The sequence below is a fragment of the Schistocerca americana genome, chromosome 10 (genome assembly GCF_021461395.2).
Source record: "Schistocerca americana isolate TAMUIC-IGC-003095 chromosome 10, iqSchAmer2.1, whole genome shotgun sequence".
NCBI classification, from domain to species: Eukaryota; Metazoa; Arthropoda; class Insecta; order Orthoptera; family Acrididae; genus Schistocerca; species Schistocerca americana.
The window spans coordinates 186571154-186597979 of NC_060128.1; the positions used below are offsets into that span (position 1 = coordinate 186571154).

The following is a 26826-nucleotide window of genomic DNA, read 5'->3' on the forward strand; positions in this document are numbered from 1 at the left end:
CCCCCCCCCCCCTCCTGCTCAAGTATTAAAAAAACACCCAATTCCATATTTTGAGAGGTGGTAGGTAGTACAGACAAAAATGTCCAGTAAATAAGGGCTCTAAAATGCCTACCTTAAGTGCTATGAGCATTTGTTACGAAAAAAGATTTGTTTCAGAATAACAATGATGAACAGTTCGTCTTGCTTTGGTCCATATTACCACCTCTTGATATGTGGAATGCCAAGAGCTTGCAGTAGATGAGATCTGTTTCACAGTACTGAAGATGAAGAAGTGCTCACAGCTCCTGAGGTATGTATTTTACAGCCCACATTTTATAGACTTTTTCACATCCTAAGAACCAACAAGTGTATTTTCAGTGGTGTTTTGGATTTTGGAAGAAATTTGCTATTTTGTTTAAGTGTAGATGAAGCGAGCCAAAACAAATTACACTCATCAAATCTTTCATACTGCACCCAGCATCAAAAGAAAGTGTCGATTTGTTCGCCGCTACAAACAAAAAGATTTTTAAAGTGGAATTTCACATGGTCACTTATAGAGCCATCACCTCATGTGATATTTGTTTTATCAATATGTACTAACAGGGACAGTAAAACACATAGAATAACCAGTACTCCAGCAGCAACTGAGCAGCACTGTTGCAAGACAGTAGAGGTGGTGCTGCCACTGTTGGAATATTGGTTATTCTTCATGTTTCACTCTCCCTGTTAATACATATGAATAAAACAAAATCACACTAAGCTAATTTGGGAACAAAATCACACTAAGCTAATTTGGGATCGCCGCGCGGGATTAGCCGAGCGGTCTAAGGTGCTACAGTCGTGGACTGTGCGGCTGGTCCTGGCGGAGGTTCGAGTCCTCCCTCGAGCATGGGTGTGTGTGTTTGTCCTTAGGATAATTTAGGTTAAGTAGTGTGTAAGCTTAGGGACTGATGACCTTAGCAGTTAAGTCCCATAAGATTTCACACACGTTTGAACATTTTTTTAATTTGGGATCACCCTATCGGACATCACATTAAATTCCACTTTAAAAAAAATTGATTCTCGTGGGAAACAAACTGTCGCTTTCTGCCAACACTGGGCATTGGATGAGCAGTATTTGCTTGGGATGATTCCAGCTACACATTGCAAAAACGAAATTGTACATGTCACCAGAGACATCACAGGAAATGGGTTCAAATGGCTCTGAGCACTATGGGACTTAACATATATGGTCATCAGTCCCCTAGAACTTAGAACTACTTAAACCTAACTAACCTAAGGACAGCACACAACACCCAGCCATCACGAGGCAGAGAAAATCCCTGACCCCGCCGGGAATCGAACCCGGGAACCTGGGCGTGGGAAGCGAGAACGCTACCGCACGACCACGAGATGCGGGCTCAGAAAATGGGTCCAATGACTCCGTAAGAGGTTTACAAGGCTTTGAGAAATACCCAAGCTACCCCACATTTTGTTCCTGCAGTTCATATGTATGATACATCACTGTTTAGAAAACATTAATTACTGGGAAGTCAAACTGTCTGATGGAAAGTTAAAGAGAATTAAAAAATCTATTTAAAAGACTTAGCTAATGAAAACTGCCTTTAAGGCAAATGCTCAGTAAAAAATAAATAAATGAAAAAAGAGAAGAAAAAGTTTCTAATGTTTCTGGTATCTTGTTATAGTAGAAGTACTATCTGGCCTCTATAATCACTTTGAGTATGACATTAACAGTAATGAAAGAAGACAAATTGTAGTTCCTCTCTTCATCCACTTGCACAGACTTGTCATAATTATGCCCTGCTGCAGATGGAGATACAGTGTCTCATGGATTTATATGGGACAACATGAAAGAAGATACGGATTCCAGTATTCTCATGTATGCCCTTTACTGACTGATGAATTTGGAAGAGAGAATCTAGAGAGTAGGACATTGATTTCAATGTTCATTAGCATCTCTATCTTTGCAGTGAGTTAGCACCTGCCACGACAAAATTTGTGCATGTGGCATTCTCTTACACCAGGCAAGTTATTTGTTCAGTAATAATATTATGCCACCTTTAACCTGTCACTGCAGTAACTCTGAAGACATAATAAGGAAAAAGTAATCTAATGCCAAGTTGTGTTGGCACATATTAATGCTCCTTTGCTCCTTAACAAGAACTGAAGAGAGAGAGAGAGAGAGAGAGAGAGAGAGAGAGAGATTTTTTTCCCTGTAAATTAATTTAAGAAGAGGAACATTATGATATGGGGGACAACAGGGAAAAATTACAACTAGTGATAACAGCTAACAGTGAAAGACCATCATAATGTGAAGAGCAGACTCTTACATGTCCACTTTCAGCAGATAAAGAGACTGATAACACATTAGCATCAGGAAAATTAGATCAACATCTGCAAGTGTGAAGATTGTATTCAGCAAGCAAGTGGCAACTGCTCAGCAACATGATGTGTTGGGGCAGTGGGGATTGGGTTTCTAGAAAATGTTTGTAAATGTAGCAACTCCATTTGTTGTTATCGGTCTCTGCACTAAAAGCAAAATACTGTTCAGTTTTCCAAGTTATTACTTCATGTTGACCAATTTTAAGTGCTCAATAGTGTCTTCCCATTAGTTGCAACTGGTATCTAATCTCAAAAGCTTTAATGCAATAAGGCTGAAATTACACATTTAAAGAAGTTCCTGATGTGTATATCAAACCACTCAAGAAAATTATCATGGATCACGTTATGCGTCTAGAATTCAGGAATGCAAGGTCACTGACATGTATTTTCAGCAGCACTGAAAATACACGCACACGCACACACACACACACACACACACACACACACACACACACACACACACACACACACACACACAGTGCAACCCTCCCCCCCCCCCCCCCCACCCCCCCAAATCTTTTTTCCCCCAGGGAAATTACTTTATGGATGAAAATCTAATTTGTGACCAACAGAAGATCATTGCTTTATTTGTTAGGTTAATTTAATGGCTGCTGACAGAAAAGCGTACAACAACTAACAACAACTAGTGTCTTCTATATCTTATAATGGCGTAGTGTAAGCAAAATAAAGAGAAGACTACAACTAGGCAACATCCATGTAAAGTAGAGGCAAAACATATCTTGACTGCGGAGAAGTCAAGTTTATGAAATGAGAAACTTGTTTATTACCTGAAAATACACATTTTAATCTTTTATAAATAAGATTCATATTATCTGCACTTAAATATAAACGTATTTCAGCTTCTTCAATACGTCTTAAACAGATCTGGTAAACAATTCAGTACTTGTGAGTCTTCAAGCTTTCCCGATGGATATGTTGTAAATAGTCTTCACGGGTTTGCCACCAGATAACCTTGTGCAAATTCCAGACTATTTCCTTGAAGCAACGGTAGGCCACGAGCTGCCATCATCCTACACAATGCCGTAGTGCATTACATACCTAGCCACTGGCAAGGCTGAACCACCTGAAGATGTTGGACAGTTGCTCTGAGGAAATATTGAGGAATTTGCGCAGGATCCGGTGGTAAACCCGTGAAGACTATTTACAATTAAGTACTTATTCATGGCACAAAAGAGATATTCTCAAGATAACATTGTGTTTAACTCAATGACCATTGTATACTGAAAATATTGTTTATATAACTAAACAAAAAATAAACACAATATATGGTTATCAAAATAGTGGGATTACCTTCATTTATTAGCAGACTGAAGGAATATGGTCTGAAGCTGTGATGCAACATACTGGTTTGAGTTGACCACAAGGTCACTGTATGCAGAATGGAACTTGACAAAGCATAGAAACACAACACTTCTTCCAGCACTTGGGGTGATGACAAACTTATTAATTCTTTCTTCTCATTCTGTCCGGTAAGAAGCCATCAATGCAAGGTTCCCACTGATTTCTCTCGCACCTTTAAATAGGCACTGTGAGTGCATCTCCTGACCTGTTCAGTCATACTTTGACAATTTACTAATTAACTTATTGAATTAACCTTAGGAAAACTCGCTAAAATGTAGAAACCTGATTTGTGTGACTTTACCCTGAGAAATAAATAGAATGAATTTTTCACTCTGCTGCAGAGTGTGCACTCATATGAAACTTCCTACCACATTAAAATTGTGTGCTGGACCAAGACTCGAACTTGGTACCTCTGGTTTTCTTGGGCAAGTTCTCAACTAACTGAGTTAGCCGAGCACAATACACAACCCGTCTTCACAGCTTTACTTCTGCCAGCACCTCGTCTCCTACCTTCCGAACTTCACACAAGCTCTCCTGTGAAACTTGTGAGACTAGCACTTTCGAAAGAAAGGTATTGCGGAGATACGGCTTAGCCACAGCAAGGGGGATATTTCCAGAATAAAATTTTCACTCTGCAGTGAGGTGACAAGTTCACTTCAGTCATGAGTCTGGACATGATGAAGTAGTTAGACATAGGTTTAGAGTTCGTACACACAATTCCTTTTTCTTGTCATTCAAACATTTCCTACCTTAATACCAAAGAGGCTACGTAAAATCTTAATGTGGCAAAGGATACGGTGGAAGGAGGAGTGAAGTTAATGTAAAATTTCAATGGACTAAATAGTAGTTAAATACACACGCATAAACACTAATAAACAACACAGAGTGACACGACGCTGTTTCCCAGGCTCTGCAGCATGGGTTCCTTATGTTCATTTTCAACAAAGCAGGTCTTAAAATTCTTATTAAAACAAAAGTAGAAAAACCAGGTGGTGTGAGTGAAGAAACATGAAATTCGAAAAAATGAGGACCATCCTCAGGGGCCACGTATAAAACTTAAACATCAATTATCTTGGAAACTGGGGGCTGTCACATGAAAGGCCACTGACCAGGTTCTCAGGAAAGGTCCCTCTACGACATACCTAAGATTCACTAAAATCTGTGATTAACAGGTCTGATGGTCCCCTTGTGAGATTAACTTTGGTGGCTTAAGTTTTCCTTCTCATAAGAATCTTGTGAATAGGGAGGCAATTTAACATGCACGCATCTAAGAGAAGAAAAGACTGCTTTGAGCTAAGCAGTGTGTCTTATTTGTCCACTGCAACCATAGACTCACTGTAAGCCTACACATTTTGGTTTACATTTTTCAGTATCAGTTTTTCGGTCCATTTTCACGGCCAATTTCATTGCATCTGTATAGTATGTGGGTCATCAACATACATACATACATCTCTTTCATCGTCCCATTTCAAAGTCATCATAGTGTCTGTTGACCTAAATTCTATCTCATCTCTTTGTAGTTTGGCTTCAAGTTTTGGTGTACCTTTCCTATTCATGTGAACTGTACTTTTTGCATTTGTTGTTCTTTCATGCAAAGAAAGAGAGAGAAAGATGGACTTGCGTATCAACTCTCCAAACACAGTGTGCATTTACTAAGAAAACCTTGAAACTTATATATCCAATGTTAGCACTCTTGGTACGCTCAGCTCCTGTCGCACATATGGGGTGATTGAATCTAAACATATGTAAGTCTCATGTGATGCAGTTCAAACCCAAACAGTCAAAATGTGAGCAGATTAAGATAGTACACAACAATCAAGGTATAGAAGAAGCTGGCCAAGTCAAATTCTTAGGTTTAAATGTAAATAAAAATTTGAGCTGGCAGGCACAAATTGAATACCTGGCGAACAAACTGAGCAGCTTTGCATCTGCAAACTAAATATTATCAACTGCAACTGACATGGACACACGAAAAGTCGCATATACAAGCTACTTCGAATCCATTATTAGGTATGGTATTGTTTCTTGGTGTACCTTGACAAACACAGTGCGGATACTAAAACTGCAGAAAAAATCATTTGAAATATGTGCACTGCAAATCACAAAGAACCATGTCAACTATTATTTAGGAAACTTAAAATATTAACTCTGCCATCCTTATACATACATGAGATTATTATATTTTTGTACACCAGACATGAATTATTCAAGGGAAATCATTTTGTCCATTCACATGATAACTAGAAACAAAGAAAAATTTATGCTCCCCAGCCGCTGCCTCAGACTGTATGCCCAGGGACCTTAATACATGGGAATGAAAATTTGTAATAAATTAAAAGGGAACAAGTTGATGCAGATGAATTTAGGTTAACTTAAAACAAAGCTATGTGACGTACCGACACTGAAGTGTTATTACTCAGTCGATGAATTCGTGCAGGGCAAACTGGAAATTTGAGCTGGAGACAATGTGTTACACATTTCAAGAAATATCCTTATTGTGTTATTATTTATTACAGTGCCATTATTTATTAATGTAAAAATCACTGGAACTGTCTTATAAATTTCTGACATGTCTCCTGTACGCAAACCAAACAGATTGTAAATGTGCATCATGAGATGAATAAAACACAATTCACAATTCACAAAGCCAGGAGGAAATGTACATGGTTTGAGGGATAATAGTATTAGCGATTCTGGGCAAAAAATTATAATATGAACATGTCATGTTCTTAACAGTTTCCAAGGAGACTGATGGAAACAATAGGGAACAGGACAGATGCAAGTGATGGTAAAAAACATTGTGATCTAAAGTTTTGTTTAATCTGCACATTTCTTCACAAAAGACATTCAAAAAGTTAACCATCATCTGCAATGCATTTTGCAGCACTTGTAGAGAGCTACTGTGCTGCTGATCTGAGACCATTTGCATGGTCCTTTACTTACACACAAACACATAAAATATGAAGTAGAAGTCCTATGTAGTAAGCAATAGCTTTGTTGTTTCCGCTGAAATGTAAATAACCGGAGTAGCACCAGCCAAACTGTTGTACAAATCAACTGCTGTGAAGATGTACTGGAACCCTACTGCTGGACACTGTGGGCACACCAAGTGAATGTGTACGTGGGGAAAAATGTGTGGTTTCAGAAAAATAACCTATGGTCAGTAAAGACAACACTACAAAGCCCAATGTCACTTTTTTATTCGCAAGTGAGTGTCGGTGAAGGACATGTGACTGATGCCCGTGATTTTCAAAGAGCTGTATGCTGAATATGGTTAAGAAAATGTCAAATGTTAATTTCTTCTTCTTCTTCCCTTCAGAATCACCAATACTGTCCGTCCTCAAAGCATGTACCTCTCCTCTTGGCTCAATATGTATGTGTCAATAGCACTGGAGGCACAATGACTCTGCACAAGTATGTATTCCGCTAAAAGATAAAGGGTCAGTCTTAGAATTTGTTTCTTTTTATGTACCAATGGACTTAAAAACATCCCTTCCAGTCTGTTACACTGCCAACCTCGTAATAAAATAACAAACACCCTTCACTGTAATCTACATCTACACAATTATTCTGCAATTCACACTCAAGTGCTTTGCATGGGGTTCATTGGTTCACATCCAGACTATATCTCGGCCTTTAAACTCACGAATCTTTCTGAGGGCTCTGCATTCTCCAATTACAAAGGTCGCTTCTCTCTCGGTAGGCAAGCATTAACAAAGCATTTTGGCATTTAGAGAAGAAAGTTGGTGATTAAGATAGTGTAAAAAGATATTGAGGCAACAAAAAATGCGTGTTTTAATGACTGCTAACCCCACTCCCTTACTATATTCATGACACTCACTTCCCTATTTTGCTATAACACAAAATGGGAATGGGCTGCTCCCCTTTTCAATGTCTTCCATCAATCCTATCTGGTAAGGATCTCATACTACGAGGGTTGCCCAGTAAATAATGCCCCATATTTTTTTTCTCCGAAATAAAAAATATTAGAAATGTGACACTTTAGGTGCGAGTTATTTGAAGTTTTCCGCGTGTGTACGCAAAGTTTCAATTTCCTCCGACAGAGAGCGGTGGTGTAGGAATGTTCTAAAATGGCGTCTGCAGGTGACATCCGTTATAAACAACGTGCAGTGATTGAATTTCTCGTAGCAGAGGAAGAAACCGTGGACAATATTCATAAACGCTTGTGCAAAGTCTACGGAACATCTGCAGTCGATAGGAGTACTGTTGGTCGCTGGTCACAGAGGGTGAAAGCATCAGAGGGCGGTGCTGCGGAGCTCCGAGATTTGCCGCGGTCGGGAAGGCCTCCCACGGCTGTCACGCCTGACATGTTGCAGCGGGCTGATGTTCTCATTCGACGGGATCGACGCATTACGACTCGACAGAGGCTTATGTCAAAACATTAGACAAACTTAAGCAGCGCTTCCGGCGCCTTGGGCGTCATGTTAACCCACAGGATGTTTTGATTCAGCATGATAACGCTCGTCCTCACACAAGTTTGAGGACTTGTGAACACATCGCGAAAGTGGGTTGGATAGTGTTACCCCATCCACCCTACAGCCCCGATTTGGCTCCTTCAGACTTTCACTTGTTTGGGCCAATGAAGAATTTCATTCGTGGAAGACGTTTTGCCGATGACGAAGAATGATTCACGAAGTGACAACCTGGCTCCGTAGGCAGAGTACAGATTTTTACCGGCAGGGAATACACGCTCTTGTGTCTCGCTGGAAAAAGGCCGTCGAACTTGAAGGAGATTATGTGGAAAAATAAAGCAAGTAGACAAAACATCAGTCTTTCACATATGTAAATTTGATTGTTGTGGAATAAATACTTCTGGAGAAAAAAAATATGGGGCATTATTTACTGGGCAACCCTCGTACACGCTTATAATCCAGAAGATAACGTATCAGTTAGTTTCAGAATTCTCTTAGTAACCTACTGAATCTTCTTAGTATTCTGCCAATAAAACACCTGCTTTATTTAACTTTCCTACAACATTTTCTATGGGATGGTTTTAATTTCAATGGTCTGGTACTGTACTCCCAAGGTATTTAGTTGAATCTACAACAAATTTGTGTTATTTATTGTGAAACCAAAACTTAATTTTTTTGTTTTCATGTGGAGGACATAACATTTTTTATTGTTTAACCCTTCTAATACCGTGGGGTCTATAATGACCCCAGGCTGTAATTATCTGTAAAATATACCTTACTTCCTATTCCTAAAAATTATGAAAAATTCGGACTTTTCCCGAGTTAAGTAATGGGTTCATAATATATTAATATAACTTTTTGAAAATATTTAGTTTTGCATAAAATCAAGAGAGAACCACTGAATAGCATTGGGGTTAAATGCGACCCCATTTTTCTCTTGCGGTATTATTACCCAATAATGCTGCATTCAATCCATAACTGCTGCTGTATTTCCTTTGCTTTATTCTCGTAAATATTGTTGTAACATGTGATTGTTGCCAACACTTTATAAGCCGACAGTTGTTCGTTCCATACAAGGGGAGACTACTATTGTGTGTGTTGCATTTAGTGTAAAATGTCTCGTCACCTTTCCGAAGACGAAGTACTTGAAATATTACTGCAGGATAATCCTCTATCTGGAGAATAAAATAGTGATATCAGCGATATAGTTTCTGATGTCTGACGCAGCGATGAAGAAATTGACGTCTTAGAAGAGAATATTCCTCAATCTGATCGAAGTTCAAAAGAAGATTTGGACAGCGCAGATGTCCAGCCTGAACAGGAAGTAACACATATGTCTGACTGTTACATGTATGTACATGTTGTATTTTTGTAAATGTGCGTTATGGTCTAGCGCCAAGATATACCCTTTGTATTTTTTATTTTGTGTAGGTCTAAAAACAAAGAAGAATTGTGGCACAAACACGAGTTGAGAAGAGCTTGTGGAAGAGAAGAGAGATGGAACATAATGCGAGTAAAGCCAGGTCCAACAAAATTCGCAGTGAAAAATGTAGACCCCATAGAATCAGCTTTTCAGTTGTTTCTTAGAAGAAACATTGTTGATGTAATTCTAAAGTGGACTAACAAAGATGGTAGTCTTGTTTACGGTAGTAAATGGAAACCAGTGGATGCCATTGAACTGAAGTGCTTTATCGGTGTCTTGATCCTACAAGGCCCATAATGAAGCAGTTACACATCTGTGGAACAAAGAGGATGGTAGACCCTTTTTTAGTGAAGCAATGGCTAGAAATCGATTTACGCAAATTTCAAGGTGAATCCGATTTGATGACGCAGATGTGAGACGTTACAACTCCTGACAAGCTGGCTCCCATTAGAGAAATATTTGAAATGTGGATACACACATTTCAAGAAGCATATGGTTCTCAGTAATGTAACAATTGATGAACAACTTGTGGCATTTCATGGTAGATGTCCATTTCGGCAATATATTCCTTCAAAACCAGGAAAATATGGGTTGAAATTATGGTCTGTATGTGATAGTGCAACGTCTTACGTTCTCAATCTCCAAGTATACACTGGTTGACAAGAAAACAAATCTCGTGAAGTTGGTCAAGGCAAGAGAGTTGCTTTAGATATGGTGAAAGGCTTGGAAAACAGTGGCAGAAATGTAACAACTGACAATTTTTTCACTAGCCTTAGTTTGGCGAGAGAACTTCTGAAAATCAGTCTCACACTCTTAGGAACAATTAGAAAAAATAAAGGAGAAATACCACAAGCATTCACTCAGATCAAAGGTCGAGTCAAATATTCATCTATTTTTGGATTCCAAGAGCATGCTTCAATTGTTTCATATTATCCGAAAAAGGGAAAAGTTGTAACTTTGCTCAGTACAGTGCATTCAAGGAAGAAGTGGAAGACTGTGAAGAATGCAAGCCAGTAATGATTCTGGTTTATAATAAAACAAAATCAGGAGTAGATACCATGGACAGGCCTGTTAGAATGTACACTACAAAGAGGGTGAGCAGAAGGTGGCCAATGGAGTTATTTTACAACATGATTGATATCAGTGCACTGAACGCGTTTATCATATGGCTACATCTTACACAAGACTGGGCAGAAAGGACCAACTACAAGAGACGGGCATTTCTCATAGAATTAGGAAAGCAGCTCGTTGGAAGAAATTATTTCCCCAATACTCCCATCAAAAAAAAAAAAAAAAAAAAAAAAAAAAAAAAAAAAAAAAAAAAAAAAGAAAGAGAGAGAGAGAGAGAGAGGAAGGTGTCCATTCTGTAAAAGGTCTGAGGATAGAAAATTCACTGATAAATGTTCAAAATGTGGATGTTTTGTGTGTAAAAACCACTCTGCAATTTATTGCTGTAAGTGTAATGCATCATAAATGTCAATTTGGAACTTAATCAAAAATGTTTGTAGTTTCATGAGAATCGTTTGTAAATTTTACAGAAGTAAATAATTTAAAAAAAAAAATATGCATTTTAATTTAATGTAATGTCACTGAAATCATGTTTTAGATTGTGGAAGAAATAAGGAATGTGATTTTATTCTACCATTATTAAAACTATCCTTAATAAAAAATAAATTCCTTTGGGGTCACTAAAGACCCCAATGGTACTCAGTGTAACAAAAAATACTTGGTACTGGAAGGGTTACGGTCAAATGCCGCTTTTAGCGCCATGCAGATGTCGTGTCTAAATCATTTTGCAATTCACTTTGATTTTATGACAACTTTACGAGACTGCAAAGAGGCAGCATTATCTGTAAAAAATCCAAGAGGGATGCTCAGATTGTCTCGTAAATCTTTTATATCAGATATGAACAGCAAAAGACCTATAACTCTTCCTGGGCTGTAAAGAAACAAATTAGCCAGGAGTGAATAGGACTTGTGCTCTGACGGTCCCATAAAAATTTAATTAATTATATAGGCAGTTCATCCACCCCTGGAATCTAGAATCTTTATGATTTTTGCCTTTTATTAACATTTGATACTGGCAAGATGTTTGTTCCACGAAACCCAAGGCTTTCATGAACTGTTTTGGATTTACTTTAGGAGTCTGATAACAAATAATTTTTTTTTCATGTAATATAATTACAAATTAACAATTTTCTGATTTTTCTCCTTTACTTATACTGTGAAAACTTGCTTCTTCCAATCTGCTTGATACTACATCAAACAGAAGTACGCAATAAGTTTTGATGAGTGGATTTGCGAGTATCAAAATGTGTGACATCAGTGGCAGTACCTTTTGAATGCACTGACTTAGAAGCTTAAATTTATTACACTGCCGAAGGACCATAGTTCTTAGTATGCGTCAATTTTCAATTTGATACATCAACATGCTTCTGAGAAAAAGAGGTTTTAACAATTGGACAGACAGATGGATAATAAAGTGATCCTATAAAATTCTATTTTTATCATTTGAGGTACAGAATCCTAAAAATGGACTCATCCATTTCAAACAGCGGTAATTACACTGTGTGAAGGGCTTCCTGACAACCAAGTAAGCTGCTAACTAATTAGTGAGTGCAGTTGTTAACATGTCAAGCTGTGCAAGAAGAACCTAGAATATTTCCATTATTTTGATAACCATATGTATATACATGTATAGTTTAAAGTAACAGAAAATTTCCCACACCCACGCCATCTTGTGTTTAAGTTGATATTAATATACAGTAATGAAATAAGTGGCTCAAAGTTTGCCACTGGAGAAGAGAAGAAATAATACAGCACTTACCTGAGTGTTTGTCATTGTATCCACACACTCTTGCTAGACTGCCAAGTGCGTTAGAACAACATACTACTGGGGGGAGCAAGCAAAGTACTCACAACTGAAATCAAGACAGGGAAACAACAGACATAACTAAAAAACAAACAAAACAATATACAGAACAGAAACAGATAAGCACTAATTCAAAACAAAATTTCAAATTACCAAATCCAACAAAACTACAGGGATGAAAAATAAAGCATTCTTTACATGTTCCACAATGCATTTCAAACAAGTTTCTTTCAGGAACAAGTACCTCAATGCTACTTCTAAAAAGTCCAAATACTGTGGGCAGCGTACCAAGTTCCAAATAATTAAGAGGGTAAATACAAGCTATTGGAAGAGAGAATTATAAATGCTGCATCAGTACCATATTCCCACCTTTGTCAGTGACTTCTTTGACAAAATGTAATACAGTAATATTTCATCTGTAACAAACTCTTATACACACAAACAAAAATATAATGATTCAAAGCATGTAAAATGTAAGGAAGCATATCAAAACAAACTTTACTGGTGCTGCTCATAATAAAATTAAGTACGCAGTCAGATGAAAAGATTACAGCTTTTCTTTACCCAGCTTTTTCCTTAATGCACTAATAGAAGATCTGCACAATTTAATTCACGTGATCAGAATTTGTGAAATCATTACAGAAGAACAAATCCAATATAAAGAGACATATCCAGTGTCAGTTGCGCAAGACTAAAACCTTTTTTACTTTTTGAACACCTCACAATATTGAAAATTTTCAGCAAATGACAATATGCCATTTTTGTTACACTTAATTCTTTGATCAACTGAGCTTTTGTAATAGAGTGGAATGTTAATGGCATTGGAATTCTCTTGAAAATACATATACAGTAACACAGCAGTTGTTAACATTGGTGTTGAAACATTTCACGGAAGCATCTGAGAAATGTTCTAAAACAGAAACAAGACGGCCAGAATCAGTTATTGCAGTTACACACCATCAAGTGTGAGTGTCATGCCAAGCCCTGCTGATTATGGAGCTGTTTCTACAGAAACTGTTCACTGAAACCTAAGGACACCACAGAAACTGTTTAGTAAAACCTACTGAAGTTGTCCAACTGCATGCAGGCCCCTAAAGATTGAGCTCCTAGAGCTCTAAATACATCTTATATATGATAATCAAAACAATCTCGATTGACTAGCAGTTGAATATTAGAAAGTAAGCAAGTTATTCTTTCTAGTGTCGTTACTCACAAAATAATCACAAACATACCACCCCCATCAAACAACCCTGCATTCTTTTGCAGCAGTAACTCCTTTGTTTTGATCACAACCAGCATCAATATAAACAACAAAACAACATCTACTGAAATAGCATACCAATGCAGTTTCCACCTATGTACATAAGAACAGCAGCATCTACGATGCGAGTTTACTCTAGCTGTGCCTCAATTACACCAAAGTTTTGTTTCCCCCTCCACAACTCCCACCACTGTAGTGGCAAAGTGAACACCAGCTGTAGAGGAAGAACACACAACAAGCCAGTCAAGCATTTATCAGTCTCTTCTCTGGAGATAAGGCTGCTATGTGAGTATTGCCCACACCACCCTCCCATTGTGCGTCACTGATAAGATCGAGCACCTGCTACTCTGATGCAGTCAATAGTTTACATTACACTGAGACACTATCAGTTCCGGATGAGTGCATGGAGGCTTAAGTCTCTCCTGTTTAACAGTATCTCCATACATGAACATTCCAATACGGCTACCTTGTTTGGACAAGAACTGTACCACCACAAGATATTTCACAGCATGATGCAAAACCTAATTTCTTCAATAAATGCTAATGTATTTCCATGTTTTACATAAAAATTGTGCACAATGAGTTTATGGCACAAAATGGGAATTCTTTAAAAATCTGCCAATCAGAATCTCAGCCACATAACATTAACAATACAGTTCATAGCGGATTAAGAAAACAACAGTTTATAAATGTTGATGGTACATGATAATCTGATAACAGAAAAACCATTAGTGAAATCACAATGCATCAATACAAACAGAGAACAATACGTGGTGGCAATAAGAAGTCCACTCAGAAAGGCAGAAATATTATGGGCTGGACAAAAGAGGTGGCGAGAATAGTTTTAGGCTTAATGTGTTCCATAGTTGACTGATGCATCATGTTCCATAGATTCCTTCATGAAAGGAATCTTCATTGAAGTACAATGAGTAATGATATTTGAAATAAGGAAGAGTTGCACCAACTTAACAGCTATATGTGTATGTGTGTGTGTGTGTGTGTGTGTGTGTGTGTGTGGGCGCGCGCGCACGCACGCACGCACGCGTTTTTTTTTTTTTTTTTTTGTTTAACCATCCCGGATTTCCCATTATACAGAGTGTCCCTTTTTAAGAGTCGCCAGGCAGATTTTTTCCTGGTTTTTCACAAGATTTTTCTGTTTCACTTTTGTAATGTGTAGAATGAGTCGGCCCAAACAAATATTTTTCATCATATGTTCCCTGCGACTCTCACTCTCAACAGAAATTGTCAGTTTCCACTTTTAAAAAAGCAGAATTTTACATGCCCCTTTAGTAGAGCAGGCCCAATTTAGTCTAGTTCAGTGACGTGTTATTAATAGGGACAGTACTCCAGCAGCAATTGAGCAGCACTAATGCACAGCAGTAGCATACAGCATGGGTCTGGACGATATACGAGACAGCGCACATCAGGAAATGAAGCTGTGGCAAACAAAGGTTTTACTTTCAATGTTAATGCATATCATTCTTTGAAGTGAATATCACACTAGACTAATTTGAGACTGCTCAATTCAAAGGGTATGTAAACTCCATTTTAAAAAAATCTTTTTAAACAGATTAAATTTTGTGTTCTAGAGACCTTTCCAAACTTCAAGCTTCTATGCATATATGCAGACTGAAGCAATGAACGAAAGATTGTACTAAGGCCGGGATTCGTACCTGGGTCACCTGCTCACTAGGCAGATGCACGAACCAATGTATCACCTTGGCACAGTGGTTTGCACAACTGCACAGACTACCCAAGGACACCTCCCTCCTCAGTCGTCCAGTGCTGAGGCACTGTTCCAATACAGTTCGAGAGCCTCTACAATGCTGTTCGAATTCAGTGGGCTGAGATGCGAATGGGAATTTGGAATGAAGAGGGAGGCACGCCAGGGTAGTCCACATAGTTGTGCAAAGCCACTGTGCCAGGATGGCAAAGCAGTTAGCGCATGTCCCTAGTGAGACACACCCAGGTTTGAATCCCATTCTTTGTACAAGTTTTCAATCACAACTTCAGTCTGCATATATACAAAAAGAATTTTGTTCGTAACGGAAAAAAACCAAGACTTTCTGTTGACACTGGGGATTGCATGATGAGCACTACATATGTTTTCAGTCATTGAAAGCTACACTGCTGAAGGCTTTTTGTCTCCACCTTGAAGCAGGTGTAACTTCCTTGAGGTGTATTTATGGTCATTTGAACGCTTTTGCGCCTTATCCTCTGAGGGATTGTTTCCTGCAAATTGTCCCATTTAGCAAAATCACTGCGCATGTGTGTGTGTGTGTGTGTGTGTGAAAACAAAGTGCAGTGTGAACTATTTCTGGCCTGGCTGTCAGGTGGGAACATGTAATATAGAATCGACAGATATACCATGACAAATGCCTAGTATTTCATCAGAATGCAACTACACCTACAAAATTCAATTTGCACCTTCCAGTTTGGAACCTACAAAAGCTAATAAGCTTCCTACACATAGCTTCACAGAGACCATAAAGCTAAAACACAGTTACAATTAGTTCTCACTCTGCTGAACATTACTTTAAGATTTTCCTAACTTTGTTTCTGGTGTGCCTTATTGCTTGCTACCAATGGAAGTAGTGGATCAAGTCACTCTGAGGAGAAATTCTCAATGAAACACTAGAGCACAAGACCGTAGATGATTGTAGTGCAGGCTAAAACACCAAAGTGTACTGGCAGTCATTCTTTCCAGACTCCATCCAGGAATGGGACACTCGAGGAAACTTAGTATACTGACGTTCACAACGCTGCCATTCTGCAGCCACTACTGACAACACCATCCGTGCTACTTCTTTACATGAGGTTTGTGGCAGCAAACTAGCCTGTACCACAAAGCCAATAAACGGGCAATGGCAATTTCTTTTTATGCATTGCGCATTCCATATTTACATCCCCCAGTGAAAAACCATATTTTCCTACAGGGATGTCTTAACACTTTGACAGCTGAGAAGCAAGTGGTTTTATGGTGTCATAGTCGTAGTACTGATAACACAATACTGACAAATACCTGCATCACTGACACCCTCATCAGTCAAACTTGACAGGTTGCACTGTGCTTGAAACAGGTGGGTAATGGGGAGGCTACAGAGCTACAGACCCCGGAAAAGTTGTGCATAGGAAATTGTTATTTTAAAATTACTCATGGCACATTAAAGGAAACCAATCCCCTTGCAAGAACATTTGTAGATTTTAAGAAAGGATGGAACTGTGTCCATAGACCTTCAATATATGAAATCTCAAGAAACTTCAGACTGCACTCAAAAATAGTCAACTTTACAGAACTCACCTTAACACAAATCAGTCACGCTTAGAACAAAATTTCGTGAGCAGTTCACTGAAACACAGGGAGATCGGCTGTCACAACTGCTGTTCAACTGTGTTGAACTATATATACTGAGAAAATGGTAAAAGATTAAGCTGAAGAATGTTGAAACTGGAAGACCCAAAGACAACATTTTAAATTTAAACTGCCTTGCGTTCACTGACTGACTTGCTATCTTGTCCAACAACATTCAGTAAACATGGCATTGGTTAAATCACTAGAGGAAATAGCACAGAAAATCGGTCTTTGAATTCCTTAAAAAAGACACCCACCACTCAAATAACATAATACTAGTACAACAGAAAATTCAAATCTCTGAAAACTTTAAATAATTGGAAGAAATCATAAATATAACCTCAACAAGAAATTTATGTGGCACAACAGATTAAACTAACAAAAACACAAAGATCACTAAGAATACATAACCATTAAAGTGCTCTCAAAAAAAAAAAAAAAAAAAAAAAAACTGTATAAATAGACAGAATGCTCAAGATGGAAATGAGGATAAACAAAAATACTAAGAAAATAAAGTCACTCGAGACTAGCTGCTTATGAAATATAATACTACAAAATGGAACCAGTAATGAACACAGTAAGAAAGTAGAATTTTATTCTTTGGTCACAAGAAAACAGAAATTCAAGTACGATAGAAACATTATTCAACAGGAAGAACAGCATTAAACGGCTTGTGAAGATCAACGTAGGTATAAGGGTACACCAAAATTTCAAATTTTTTTTTAAAAAAATAACCAAAGCACATAAAATCAAAACATTCAAAGACACAAACACTTCTATAAACCAAGATTAACAAATGAGGGGAAGAGTGATTACAGAGAAAGAACAACATTTGAGGTATGCAGGACTGAAGCAGTGGTGGGGGAGGGAAGACACTTTCTATTTGTAATAGCTAACTGCTTGGTAAGAGGAGAAGGGAAGCCACATAGTCAGCAGTGTGGAAATGAGGTGAAGAAGATCAACAGCTTCCGAAGCAGGTGAAGATATTAATATCAAGAGCAAAAAAGACCGATGCGTCTTTCTCCTCACAATGATACCTCAATGGTATTAAAGGCGGAGAGTGTGGACTTCACTATGGTAGACCTAGTGAAAGCAGCAACCCAAAAAGCAGAACTGAAGTTCACGTCACGTCTGACTTGCAACTAGCAGTTAACACGTTCAGCGCCTGTCTGTATGTTGACAGCTGCTGTAAAAATCAGTAGTGTCTGTTCCCACATTGAGCAGCCTGTTAAGACCCATCTGGTGACTTAATCACATATGTAACATACCACATTCAGCCAAGACGTGACGGGAAACACTGAACGGAAAAGTACTCTAGCGGGTAAACAATCCTTCATCACTGGAGACATTGATGCAACTAGCAATTGGATTCTGGAGAGCCTAGAAAATCATGTAAGGAAGAGTCGGAGCTTTTTAGAACTTCTGCATATGGCCTATGAAAAAATATCTGCTAAGCACATTGAACATCAACACTTTAGTAAAGACTAGAAAACAGACAATTGATGGATGTATCAAACAGATGCAACATAGTGATATTAGCACTTCAGGGAACCAGATACTGAGATGAGAACATATTTGAATGGGAGTGCTACAAAGTTTATAATGAGAAACCAGCCATAAAGAATATACGGAAAGGTACTGCGCTCGGAATGGCTTTCATCATCAAATGAAATCCAACAGAATCCATAACAAGTTTTGCATCCCCATTGGAATGAATATTAACTTCTCTCATTTCGATCAACAAACAAGGATTATAGCATCACAACTGCAGAAGCACCTACCAACAATGACAACAGAAAAAAAAAAAAAAAAAATCCAGAAAAAGGCAAACAATTCTGGGAAAACCTAGAAAATGAGATATCAAAAATGCCAAAGCACCACACAAAATTAGTCGTAGGAGGACTTCAATGCACGGATCGGCAGAGACGAGAAATGCCAGTTGACGGCAGGAAACTTTCCTGCGCACAGACACGCCGACAAGAACGGAGAAAGGTACGTCAACTTCTACAGGCAATTCAACTTAAATCTAAGGTCAAAATTTTTCAGAAATTTACCAAGGAGACAGAAGACCTGGTCTGCTCCTAATACACATTTAGGTTTATATCAACTGAATCATGTGGCAATAACCAAACAAAACCGTAGAGAAATCACAAACGTACCGATCAGAAAAGGACTAACCGTAGAGCCGCACAATTTTTAATAGAAATCAAAGCCAAATTTCAACCTAAAAAACCAAACCCAAAAATTAAAGTAATCTATATGATTGATACAAAATTTCCATCAGACAGCAGGAATGAATTCGTTACAAAGCTTCACAGAAAAAAGATAGTAAATTGGGATGAAATCAGATAAGCAGCGACAGACACAGTGAAAGACAGAACAACCACGAAGAAAAAGGAAACGTAGGTGATCGAATAAGATATATGACAAAAGAATACAGGACAGACTGACAACTTGGAAAAAAATGGAACGTCTGCAAAAAGGAAAGACTGGAACACTTTCATTGCGATCACAAATCAGACATCAAAAATTATTCAAACAGAGAAATGAAAGTATGGTGAAAATGATTAGAGGAAACAGATACAAATTTCAGACGGAACAACACTAGAGATTTCTACAGAGTTTCCAAAAAAAGAAACAGCAGGGTACAAGCCGGTGCCCTACACTGCACAAATTCAATCGGAAAACTGATTACCGACAACAAAGACCACTGTGAGATACTAGCAAAATCTTCGAACTTGAAGGAACGGACAGCTAATTTCCAGAAAGCCTCAAAAGGAAAATCCACCTTTGGAACCGACAAACTGAATACATTCACCAGATGAAAAACAACAGAGTGACAGGTGAAGATAGCCCATCAGCAAAGATGTGGAAACTGGTGCCAAGTGGGTAGCTGAAACCATTTCAGAGGTTATTAAAGATAGCTGGGAGAAAGGTAGAACACCAGACAACTAGAAACAAGATATAATCCACCTGCTACACAAGAATTGTGACAGGACAGATGACAAAAATTATCAATGTGTATCTCTACTTTCAGTCACCTTCAAAATTATATCCAAAGCTCTACTGAATAAGATAGAAGAATAACCAGAACAACCAGAACAACTGGTGAGTACCAAACAGGATTCATAAAAACAGACTGTGCAAATTTTTAGCTTTAAAACAGTTGACAGGATCCGAACAATAGGGAACCTTAACACAGTCACCACATCCACTGATTTCAAAAAAGCCTTAGATTCTGTAGACAGACAGACAGTATTTCTAACAATTGATAAGCAGGTATCAACAAAACCAACAGACAATTACCACGCATTCCACAGGGCTCTCACCGATTCTCTTCAATCTCAGACAAGGCCACGAGAGAGATGGAGCAGGAACTACAAGAGAAAACCATTGAAGGAATCCATATAGGACAAGGAAGAGGAAGATTTGAGGTGAAATGTGCCTTTTGCTGATGATATTGCAGTAATTTCTAAGGAGAAAAGAAATGCAACGATAACGATAGAATCACTTTGCGACATTGAAGCTAAAACCGGCTTACAAATATAGGTAACATAATACATTGAACATATACGCAATAGTGAAAAGTACTTACAAACACAACACGGGATCACAAAAGAGCTAATAAGTTTAAGAATTTGGGATAATGGATATGATCAAATGGTATTATATAGTACCACAAGTAAATAAATATCAAACAAAATAGAATTAGCATACAAACTCACCAAAAACCGATATAATAAGTGATAAGTATCATTCCAGGAAAAAATTAAACACTGCACAAAAGCAATTAAACTGGAAGCACTTTAAGGATGTGAATGCCTTAAAAAAAACTGGGAAAGAAAAAAAGGAAAATACAAAAATTTTAGTATGACAAAAGAACAAAGATAACACTGGACAAAGAAGAAGTTACGATCTATACAGAAACATAGAAACAATCCCAGACACAATAAAGAAGAGTAGGTTAAAGTTTTACGGTCATATCTACAGAATGAATGACAATAGCCCAATGAAGAAAATTTTTAATTTCACTTCAGAATTAAAAAACAGCATGGGTTAACTGGAAGGGATAAGAAGGTACTTGAGAAAACTTAATGTCACAGAAGATATTGTACAGGCAGGAAACTATGTCCTATATGTGCCATTTAATCTCAGGAACTACTGTATGGATTTTGATATGGGTTTTACTAACAAATAAGTCTGAGTCACGAGACATTTTTGTGTGTGTAACTAACTAATGAATCCGGCAATGCTTTGCAACTGCTAAATACGCGCATCAAAAAAAGTTTTGCATCACCTCGGTTCAGAGAGTTCCGGAACCTGTACAGAAAACTGGAATAGAGATCAACATAAACATCATTTCCGCCCTTTTTATTGTTCACGAAAACCACACATTGCATGTTGTACCACCACACAGAGAGACCTTCAGAGGTGGTAGTCCAGATTCCAGCACACACCGGTACCTCTGATACCCAGCAGCACGTCTTCTTGCATTGATGCATGCCTGTATTCGTTGTGGCATACTATTCACAAGTTCATCAAGGCACTGTTGGTCCAGATTGTCCCACTCTTCAACGGCAACTTGCCGTAGATGCCTAAGAGTGGTTGGTGGGTCAGGTTGTCCATAAACAGCCCTTTTCAATCCATCCCAGGCATGTACGATAGGGGACATGTCTGTGCATCATGCTGGCCACTCTAGTTGAGCGATGTCTTTATCCTGAAGGAAGTCATTCACAAGATGTGCCTTTTAACCTTGCATTCACCTCTCTGTGACGCAGAAGTTCACCAGAAATGACCCATGGTTTGGATTCCACACTGAACTGTAGGTCCCCTTTCTCTGGTTAGATAACTGGCATATATTACAGACATGCAATTCACCAAAGTGGTGTGTAACTCAAAGACTTGCACCTGACATTGGAGCCACACAAAATTATTATTGCCAGAATCTATATACATCTTAATGTTCTATACATATTACAAATTGAAGTCCCCCACCACTCTTTTCTGTATGTATGTGAAGTCTACTTTCAGTTTTGGTCCAGTTTTCATTAATACGCACACTAAATCAGAGATACATAATTTTCTTTTGTAGCCCTGAAAGTCATCACCTAACAGCCAAAACTGGTAATCAACTACATTACGTTGTAGTACTATAATAAGTGATCCCTTACAGAGGTATGTATTTATACTCTCTCTCAACACAAATAGCATACACGTATTTGCTCCAAGCGAAACTAAGTCCAGTCGTACCTTTAATGTAGTCAATCTGTCAATCCTCTGTTGCTATTGATACTACATTCGTGATTTTTAGGGTAGGGCCATTTGCATGCAACCAAATGAAAGCAATATCCGTTTCAACATACAATTACACCTCAATTTATAGCTATCATCAGTACGTTGAAGTGACGCATACAAATTAAAATGCATATTTACTTTGGACTACTGATGGTGCCTTAATAAACTGAGGCAAAACATGTCTGGCAAAACAAATATTGCCTTCATTCAGTTGCACAAAGAGAGTCTTAATCAAAAGTCACTAATATAAATAAATCCAGTCTATACTGCAGCACAGATTTTCTCAACCAATATATATTTCTGTTCTACTTAGTAATATAGCAAATGGAATTGGAATTATTATCCTTATATCTAAAAGCTAAACCAGAATATGATAAGACAGCACAAACAAAATAGCAACACAGTGAGAGAACTTGTTGAGGCCACTTCACAAACCAGCTTCTGCAGGCAGACAACACTACAACCACCCATGAGCACCACAGCCAGCTGACTGACTGACAATGTGACACCAAGAACACAATAAAAGCACATTTCAATCCGCTGGCACCCCCTTCCCCTACATCACACACTTTGCGACCACCAAATGTAAGCTCCACCCACCTCCAGATGGTCTGAACAGGCCAGCTGCTGATGCTGAAAGCAACAGACAGCAGATGTGGAGAGAGAAAGAAGTGCCTGGCTAAACTTTCCCTGCTGCCTGCCACAGTGGGGGGCCGAGGCAAGCAGCAAGAAATGTGGCCGGCCTGACTTCACAGCTGCTGGTCACGCAGAATGCTCATAAGAAAGTGATGTCACTTCCATCTCCCCATCACAATTGCAGGAAATAAACCACATACCTAATACTTGCATCACGTGATTACTTACCATTATGTGAAATAGCCAAAGTGATGCCAAGATGCTATTTTGTCTAAAACTGACATACATTGATGCCAATATATTTTGAGAACTAGTCTTAAGTTTAAATCCATGAGCAGCATAGGTGGTATGGGGATATTTTTCACCATATAACTACAAAATCTGTTCACTTGCATTGTACTCTCAGCTACATATTCAACTACATATTCAACCCAGACAATTAATTTAATTAATTTGGTGCTGTGCAAGTGGCAGGTCTTGTCAAACAATTTTAACCTGTGGGAGTATTGTGGTCTGCACTATTGATGTATGACAACATTCAGTTTCAAAACAGAAGACAAGTATTTCCTGAGGTTTGTGCCAACAGACTTTAAGAGAACACCTGAATGGTTTCCTGTCAAGTACAGAGGACTTATGATGTGACAATGTGTTTTCTGAGTTATCAAGTACGTGACAAGTGCACTCCGACAGCTGATGAGACAAAGCTTTGACACAGTAATAGTGCACCACCCCATAGAACCCCAAATGAATGAAATTTATTTTCTGCATCAGAAACTGAACTACTGATTTGAAACTCTTAAACAAAATTTGGTATCTGCATAATGAAAAATCCTTCATACAATAAAAAAAAGGGACAGCTGCAGGTGCAGTGCATTCCACTGCAATGACAGGAAAACAAATCACAAGAGGGAATTGCAGGAAAATATAACAACTCCTTGACAGTTAAGAATTATTGACAAAAGTGGCAGACCAATCAGTCCATTCACTATTTTTTTACTACCACACAATATGGGTAGGATTGGGAAAACAGGAGAGGGAGAGTGGAGTTGGGGGGGGGGGGGGGGGGGGAGGTTGATTGTTGATGCTGTGGTGTTTCATTTATAAATGACATTTGAATGTACAACAAGGTAAGCAGTAATAAATCAAAATTATTTCTTGCAGGAATTCAGTAACAAAATAATTTTGGTACTTTTTCAAATGTTTTAATAGCCTTTACCACTACTTTTAGACACCACTGTCTTCTCTAAAAAAAAGTATTCCAACTGCAGTGCAACTTTAACAGAAAAAAAAACTCTACTAATTGCTAATAAGGCAATACTTTGTGCATACACACCATTAAAAAACATAGCGATGAAACTAATTATAATCATACACAAAAATACTACAGATTTACTTAAATATTAATATACAGACCACACGGCCAAATATTAATATACAGACCACACTGCCAGATAAAACTGCTGTCAACACAGCAGATGGCAAAAGTGAACTTGAGACTGTATGAAACTGGCATTACTGTGATTTCAAATTCCAGCTTTCGCACAGCCAGATCCATAAGAATTGCTAATGAAATAGTTAATACTACAGACTCCATAAATAGGGTGCCTTGGCATATTACGGTCGCCTCAGGCAAAAACCTATAAGCAGTGGACATCTCTTGGCCTATTTGTGTTGTGGCTTACTACAGTATGATGATTACATTTTGTGTAAAGTCATGAAAGGAAAGCTAATTAGAAAATATGGTACAGTTGTCATAAAGAACAATTGCAATAAATCAATGAAATTTCTAGAAAATGAGAAGCATTTAAGAAAGCAAACAGAAATATGTAAAGAGAGAAGTTGTTAGAATCAACAGACAGAGGAAGAAAGTTGTGTTCCTACATTTTTCTTAGAAGTCGTGACGACAGTTTTGTCATCACTACCCCCCCCTACACACACACACACACACACACACACACACAAAAATTAATAAATAAATCTGTAGTTCGTCCAAGGGCTGCTTGTGTATCCAAAAGGATTTTTATGGCCATTTTCTCAATACACACAGCAAATAACTTAATTTGTGGCACGACCACCACATTCACAGTTCAGCTTTTAGTACTCTTCTGTTGTCTACATTCTTTTATTTTTATCTACTTTTTAAACACTTTCACAGCTCTTAGGAATCTAATTTCAGATGCTTGAACCTTCTTTCTCTGTCATTTGGCAAGTGTCCAGATCACACTGCCACTTTAAGTTCAGGGACTGCTATAATTCTATTAAATTTAATTTTAGTTTCTTTCTATTCATAGTGCCACACACATATTCTTACATACATTTTGATCTGGATAGCTTCTTTGATATCCAATACAGTTAAAAATTTTTGCTTGCTGTATTATCTTCAGTTTTGATTTTATCAGTATTTTCTTTACTATTAAAAATATGCTCTTCTTCATACTCCACATATCACTGGAAAGCACACGACTACTCTGAACAGATATTAAGTTACATGCTTTGAAGTTAGCAACCTGAATAAGGAAGATTACCAATGGAAGACTCACTGCACGTAAAGCTTTAACATATTATTTCAGCGAGGAGCTTTAAAACAAAGTGAAGGTCCAGATGTGTTTGTTATGTAAGTAAGAAGCTCTGGAACAGCATTCCTGAGTGAAGGTGTTCACCCCGGCAGTGGCTAATTGGTGGGAAAGTGCGGGCACTGGGGCGTTGCAGATGAGCTGCCGCGCTCTGGTGGCCAGGAGAGAAGGCCGGCTGCAGCTCACACCTCCTGCCTCACTGGAAAGCACTCTACTTTATCTGCAGATAACTCCACTCACCAGGAAGTTTCTCAAACCCCTCCTTCCTCCTACACACTGTCACAGCACATACTCGTACTAATGGTTAGGAACTGAACCACCCAACACACAGCTGCAGTTATTTTTACTTCCACAATCTATCTCAGGCACAATCTGACCATTCTTGGGCCATGTCTGCCACAGAAGAACAATTGTAACTTGGAACCTTGCATGGTTATTTACTATAAAATTAACTCAGTGTGTAATCAGGTGTCAATGTGCATCTTAATTCACAGTCAGAACATGTTAATGATAAATTCTGTTTTTAAGTATTAACATAGCACAATTACAAAGAGCAATCTGTGCCTTCATGTATCTAACCTGACTAGGAAGTTTTACTATAACAACACAATCAGCTGTCAATGCCTTTATTTAAACGTAACACCAAGGCTTAGTGAAGAAATGATGCTGGAGACTTTTAGACTAGAATTGACATTATTCCTATATCAAGCAATCATAATTTCTTATGACTTATTAGTTAATATGGCTACATATACACCCAGTGTCTGGCACAAGGCAGAATTCCTCTCCAGTTGTACCTACTACTGTTTAACACAACTACACTTGCAATATTTTTTTTCCCCACAAAGTATTTGTGCAAGTTACTTTTGTTATTTGAATGCATACACATTTTTATAGATGGTATTTCAACAATTTAATCTGAATAATTATGATTGTAGAATCTAACAAAGGAATAATTAATGCAAAATCTTGATCCCGCAATAGTTTCTTGAATTTTAGAGCAATATGATGTCATGGTTATGTTGTTAGAATATAACAATTAAAATGTTTGCAATATCTAAGCCCTGCAACATAAGATATTAAGGACAGTCATAACAGTAGACATGTTTAATTGATGAAAAATGTTTTACAAGGCACTATGTACACGTTTGTTATATAGTTGTTCTAATTTGGTACAGATGGCCAGGTGTGTGTGTGTGTGTGTGTGTGTGTGTGTGTGTGTGTGTGTGTGTGTGTGCGCGTGTGTGGGCACGCGCGT

At 38.1% G+C, this 26826-nt stretch overlaps 1 protein-coding gene across 4 annotated transcripts in view; it reads right to left on the reverse strand.

Annotated features, from left to right (window-relative positions):
* Positions 1-26826, reverse strand: part of LOC124552411 (coronin-2B-like) — a 112401-nt gene that overhangs the window by 75684 nt on the left and 9891 nt on the right. Inside the window, exon 2 of one of the 4 annotated variants that reach the window (XM_047126679.1) lies at positions 12407-12500. The exons of the other annotated variants lie outside the window; for them this stretch is intronic. Coding sequence (XP_046982635.1) covers positions 12407-12421 — 15 coding nt within the window. The 5' untranslated portion in view covers positions 12422-12500. The remainder of the gene's footprint in view (positions 1-12406; positions 12501-26826) is intronic. 4 annotated transcript variants of the gene reach the window in all.